Source organism: Alosa sapidissima, chromosome 1 (genome assembly GCF_018492685.1).
Source record: "Alosa sapidissima isolate fAloSap1 chromosome 1, fAloSap1.pri, whole genome shotgun sequence".
Lineage (NCBI taxonomy): Eukaryota > Metazoa > Chordata > Actinopteri > Clupeiformes > Clupeidae > Alosa > Alosa sapidissima.
In genome coordinates this window covers 52,323,240-52,329,697 of record NC_055957.1, presented here as the reverse complement: position 1 = coordinate 52,329,697, position 6,458 = coordinate 52,323,240, and the positions used below count along the sequence as shown (strand labels likewise).

At 40.6% G+C, this 6,458-nt stretch overlaps 1 protein-coding gene across 1 annotated transcript; it reads right to left on the bottom strand.

Annotated features, from left to right (window-relative positions):
* Window positions 1–2,678: 2,678 nt before the first annotated feature.
* Window positions 2,679–6,035, bottom strand: shhb (sonic hedgehog signaling molecule b). Its single transcript, XM_042075157.1, has 3 exons — window positions 5,674–6,035; window positions 4,110–4,371; window positions 2,679–3,793 (listed from the first exon to the last, which is right to left on the bottom strand). Exons 1-3 carry the CDS (start codon window positions 5,986–5,988, stop codon window positions 3,114–3,116), a joined length of 1,257 nt encoding a protein of 418 aa, XP_041931091.1. The 5' UTR covers window positions 5,989–6,035; the 3' UTR covers window positions 2,679–3,113.
* Window positions 6,036–6,458: the final 423 nt, after the last annotated feature.

The following is a 6,458-nucleotide window of genomic DNA, read 5'->3' as shown; positions in this document are numbered from 1 at the left end:
ATTTTGTTTCCTCACATGGTTTTCAAAGTCAAAGTCAAATTTTTCATTGATGTGATGTGATGTACTGTTTCCAGAACCATCAGCAGAGGGCAGCATTTAACAATATTTATATATTAACTGTCCTGTGGTTTTTCGGTATCTATCGCCACCCTTTGTTTTTTTCGGTGTCTATCGCCACCCTGTGGCATTGAAGAGCTTGTCTGGCTCTTCTTGTCTTTCTGTGTGGTGAAAATAGAATCATATCAGTGGTAAATTCAGATTTGTTTATTGATCTGGCTGGGTTGAGAGGTATCCTAAGACTAATCTCAGATATCTTGATTGTGTGAATAGGTGACTAAACCTGGTCACATTATATATTCATGTTGTTGAACTCCTACTCCACATCCTGGGGAGGTAAACTGAGTGGTAGATCAACTGTATTTGCTTAGTTCTGCAGCACCAAAGCAGCACACGTTGACACTGTCAGGTTTGCAGAGGATGTCCTAACTGATGGGGGGATGACTGGGGATGACGGGATACTCTGCCTTTCTGTGCATCAGCTAGGTTCTGTTAATAGTTCTTGTATAATACACCTTTTTGGAATGAGGCTTGCATTCTTGTAGCTTATCTCTACAAAATGTGGTAATGGCTCAGCACGGCTGCTTGCCCCAGTCGAAGTGTGAGTTAAATTTCATCCCTCATGTCAGTTGTTTTCAGTGTATGTGTGCCTGCCTAATCTAGCCATATGTCAGGCTATGTCAAGCTTTTTTGGATTCCCACTAAAATTAACACTTTACTGATGTATCTATCTGAAGTTTGATTTCACATCAATATACCATAGATTGTTTTTGTAACAGCAGCTTTATAATTTGCACATTTTCTCGAGTTGTCTTCATCTGTTCTGCATGCAAGCATCAGCACTGAAGTGCTCCCCAGTTACAGTACATCAGTTTTCAGTGAGGATATTTCATCCTGTTTGCTTGGGATTCTTCCTGCCTGCATTGACTAGAAAAGTGCTGTTCTGTTGCTCTCATCTTTTCAACAGTGTTTTAACTTCATTTCTGGTGTTTAGATCCATATTTTGTGCTCAAAGATCCATATTTGGTGCTCAAAGATCATGTCCCCCCACCATCTTTTCCATTAGTCCGGTAAGTTGTTTATCTTCTACACTCTACAGTAGCCTTGGGTTAGGGTTAGGTTAGGTTTAGCACTAACCCAAGTCTCTTGCACTGGGCATCTGATACAGTATGATATATTTGGACATGTTACTTGTGGATGTCTGATCTATGCACATTACTTAGTTCATTATCTTGTGTAGGTCTGATCTAGGCACAGTACTTAGTTCATTATCTTGGCGTACTCTTTACCCCCCCGCCTCATAGTCTTGTGGGTCGGAGGTCATGGGTGCTCTGAGAAATGATTGATTGGCTGATACATATATTCACTGCTGTTGTGACATCTGTTAGGCCACCTGCCATTAGATAGACTCCTTTAGCTGTATTAAAAGGCAGATAAAGAACTGACTTGTGCTGAAGATTAGACTATTATGAGATGGGGTTATGAGAAATATCTAATGGCTTGTTATAATATTTGTTGATTATCCAGACCACATTACACCAGGCTTTGAGTTTTTATTAACGCAAATGCTAGGTGTAACTGTGATGTTTTTTTTTCTCAAAGCCAGTAGAGGTCACACTTGCACAACACATCTTGTAGCATCAGATGCGTTATGATGCAGAAGACAAACTGAGCTCACTTTTAGTCTTTTCTGTTTAATAAATATATTTACTACAGATTGCAACAGCTTGGCATCAGAGTTGCCAATGGCATTTAAAGGAGACTGGTAAAGCTCGTTGTGGGCAGTCTGGGCCTTAATGTGGTCAGAAATACTATCTGGATGTTTAGTACATCTCGTTAGAGCTGCAACTAAAGATTATTTTCATAATCGATTCATCTGTTGTTTATCCTCTGAGTTATTCTATTCGGTTTTTGGTCAGGGAAATTTTTGAAAATTGTAAAAAACGGTCAATCAGTGTTTCTCAAAGCTCAAGATTACGTCCTCAAATCAATTATTTTGTCTACACACCCAAAGATGTTCAGTGTGCATTCCGTCGTGTTCCGTCTCTACTGTCACGTTTTATGTGAACATTCGTACCAGATACTCTGATGTGGCGTTGCTGTGGCCAGTCTGCCTATTAAAACATATCTTCACCGTCTCTTTTGGCTGGAAAAGCTTCCAACACACCCTGTCGCGTGAAAATAGGCACCGGTCCTATTTCTACCTGGCATGCACTTTCAGCGTGGCTTCAGCCGCACCTGAGACTTGCATGTCACGCAGGCGGTGTGCATACTCTAACCTGTTCATATGGGTGCTGAAATGCAAACAGACAGCTAGCACAGCTGACACAGTCGCCACACATCTGGTGTGAATCCAGGCGTGAGAAGCTGGAATCAGAGAATATTTGGTACTTTTCTTCAAAAATGGTTCCAACCTATTAATTGATAACCAAAATAATTGCCGATGATTTTAGTTGACAACTAACTGATTAGTTGCTTAATTGTTGCAGCCCTATACATATTGTACTGAACAGAAACAAACATGGAGATTATCTGATGGTGTCAAACCTTATTCTGTATATAGAAAAATAATGAACTAAGCATAGTTAAATTTCATAGTTCTGGTGAGTAGTGAGGTAAACTAAGAAGCATACATCTGCAAAGTGATTTGGACAAAGGTGCTACACAAATGCAGTCAATCCATCCATCCAAACCACTATATAGTACTTACAGTATCTTAAATAATCTTGCATTTCAGTTATTTCTACCAATTTCTTCAAAGACTTCTTTCAAGTCTATTGTACAAAGTATAAAAATATAATTTATGGGCACAGACTATGTGTGCTTGTCAATAACATACTTCAGATTCTATGAGCAACATTTTGCAGCAGTCCCACCAATATTGTTTTCAATCTTGACATGACCAGGTCAGCTTGCCAGTATTTCATTCCATTTATGATCTTGAAGACTTCAATCCCTCAAATACAAAGATTTTTTTAAGGAACCAGGTTCTGTCTAAACTGCCCCATCCTGATTTTATAAATGAATACCATTCATTGATTCTGATATTTGGTATTTTAGCTCCAGTTCAAAATCCCCAATGGGTGGAAAGAATCATTATCCAGCAGCCAGATCCCCACATGGAACAGCATCTTTGAGTACCAGTGGACTCCATCCGCTTGATAGGTAATGTTCGATCCTCCCGCGGATAGAAATAACGATGTGAATCGATAGGTCAGTCGAAAAGGTGCGAAAGCCCAGTGTGCCCATTTGTGAGACTCTATTACAGCGTAACAAGATGCCAGCACTTGATCAACCAGTATGGTCCCATGTGCAGTTACTGGAGCGAAAGAACTGTGGTATTCCTCAGTATAAATCCTTTCCACAGTAGCCACCTTCAGTTTACCTACAGCCTCGTCGAAGACAAACACTTTGTGACCAGACTTTACTTCACTGGCATACATTATCAACATTTCTGAATTGTCTGTTGAACTTGAAGTGAAAATCAGATGGGCAGCTGTTAGTCTGAGTTTTCTTTTCGGTTCTGAGGTTTCAATGACATAAAATAGCCTCTGTGTTTGTGTGTCTTGATCTATAAACATGAGAAAATCACTGTACACGACGTTCCCCTGTTCGTCTGCAGCCTGGACCTTGTCACCCAACTTAAGGTCTTTGATGTACTTTGTTGTGCCATCCTTGAGCGTGACCAAGGATGATCCAGGGAAGCACCCTCCTGATTTAGCTGCCACTGAGTTTTCTGTCGGAAAAGACATGTTGGGTAAAACAACAACATTTTACAAACTTATAGAATCAAGCTATTTCAAGTTAAAGTCTAACAGTTGGTCATGATCCTTTTTTTTCTTGTTATGTAATAGACCAACTTCATTGCTAATGTGCCAATGATTCTGGCACATTTTTCAGTGCATAGAATAGATATGAGAAGATAATTTGCTACATTTGTTGATTCAGTGGAAAGCAGATTCTAGAACAGAGCTCCGCTCTAGAATCTTTGGTGAAAAGGCAAAGGCATCTTCAATAGCGTTATCAGCCCTGATTAAAATGAACAGACTTGCCTGCTTTAACTGAGCAGTGCACATGGGCTTTAGATTCGTAATGGACCCAGTCAAATCCAGCCTCGACGGCAAGCCTGGACAGCATCCCATATTTGCTTTTATCCCTGTCTGAAGTGGTGATGTCCACGGCACGTCCCTCATAGTGCAATGACTCATCGAGATGATGTCCATCTTCATCCCAGCCCTCCGTGACGCGCAATAAAACTCCTGGCCACTGGTTCATGACTGAAATGGCCAACGAATTCAGTTTTTCTTTACATCGCTAAATGAAGGGAAAGGGTTTAATGTTAGTGCTGAAAGGAAGGATAACATCTATCACCGCCACAACAAGTCTGGGTTGTGTAACCTACCCTGTTTATTGTGACACTAACAGATAGTTTGTTTGTAAACTTTTTGTTAAGTCTGCCCGCCGCGCAAAATAAGCTTAAATTTGAAACACTATGGGTTCTCTTCAGCAACCAATATAGGGCGCATGAACAAAAATGTATCATTTAGGCCTGACCGGAGAACTATGCATGAAAAAGAAGTGTGTAGGGTTTTTTTTAGACTGCACTGAGTCGACCGCATCGAATTTGGGTTGTAGTCTCTTGGATAATTATAGGCTACGTCTAGGTCGGTCATTTACAGTTGTGCGTCTGATAACTAGCCACTATTAGGTGGCCACCCCAACTTTGAGTAGAGAGGAAAGAATACTGAGGACGACATGAGATGCATGTGAACCATAACAAAGTTAACTGCACGTCATGGTTTGTTTCTTACAGTTCAGTGACTTGGGGTCATATGTAAATGTAAAGCCCACGGATCGATAACAAAGCAAGTGGAGCTGAAAATTGAAGCAAGTTTACAGTTGGTGTGTCTTCAAGGAGCCAGAGCAGCAGTCTCGGTAGAGGTAGCCTAAATGAGTAAGCCAAACATTATTGTCCACTTAAAAGACAACAAAAATGATTATGTGTCTGTGATGCTGGCGTTTCCCAACACATTAAACACAGTGCACTGAATGCGCTAGCCTACATTGTAGGAGACACATCTGTCGAATAAACCAACCGTCAGTTAAAATCTGAGCTGAAATAATTTTTCAGCTGCGTTCCTGATGAAATTAGGTTCACAAATAGGATGGCCACAGAATTAATACCATACATTTCTGGCTTAAATTCCCACGAACACGGATAAGCTGGTCGGGTCGAGGGAATGTCATAAAAAAGCTTGAGAGTTGACAGATAAGCCTATTCTGAGCGAAATATCGACAGCTCACACTTATAACAAGTGTTAATTACATACATACAGTCTAATAATTGTACTGAAGTTGAACGATAAGTGACTGGTGACAGGTTACAGAGGGACTTCTCTCGGAATAGTTCAGCCACGGGGTACTTGCGCACATGACTCATAAGACGCGCAAAGAAAGTTTTTAATCGGCAACCATATAATCATAATCAATTTAATTTATATATGATCTAGTTAAATAATTACTCAGATATTCTTTCCATAAATATGACAGTGACAAGTATTTTTGATAGAGATGACATTGTATCTCGAGATTTTCGTCCTCATAACTTATCTCCACCTGTGTCATGAGTCGGTCTGCATTGGTATTTTCCTCATCCTTAAAGATAATGTCGGGGTTGTAATTTGGAGTGAGTTCCTTAAATCGCTCTGAATTTCTTGTGATCTTGCCCTCGAATTTGCCACTAGCCCCGAGGGTTTTCTCCGCGACGTTTGGAATGAATTGTTTGTACGTTAACGGCGTCAGTTTTGATGGGTGTCTCCGTTTGCCATAACCTCTGCCAGGACCACAAGCCAGTCCACAGGAAACAAAAAATAGGTAGACGAATCCACACAGTACAATTTTCCTGAAAAGCACCATTACTTTCGGTCGCATTATTTGGGTTTCTTTGGATCACAATCGGTATCTACTCCCGGAGTTCTGGCGCCCCCACCTATCCGCGTTGGGTCGATGTAGTAGTCCAGTGAATGCTACCGAAGCAGGTGCATCAGCGACCTTTCCGGGGTGCGACCGATAGAGCGCATTGGAGTTGTAGTTCGAGACATGTATGACTCAGGATTGTTTTATGGGTTAGTGCTAGGGAGGGTGGCCAAATTCGCCAGGAGATTGCTGTATTGTATCCATGTATTACTGTATGAGGAGGAGGGGGAGGGAACTCATCGGCTTGACCAAGCTCTTTTGTTTAATGCCTCAGTGTCTACAACACATCGGACAATATTAACTACTGATTTTCTTTTTTGTTCATCAGATTTTTTGCACATTTATTTTCACAAGTAATGAAAATAAACAAGTAGTGAAAATACTAGTTTAAAACTATTTAAACTTATGTATATGTATTACCATGC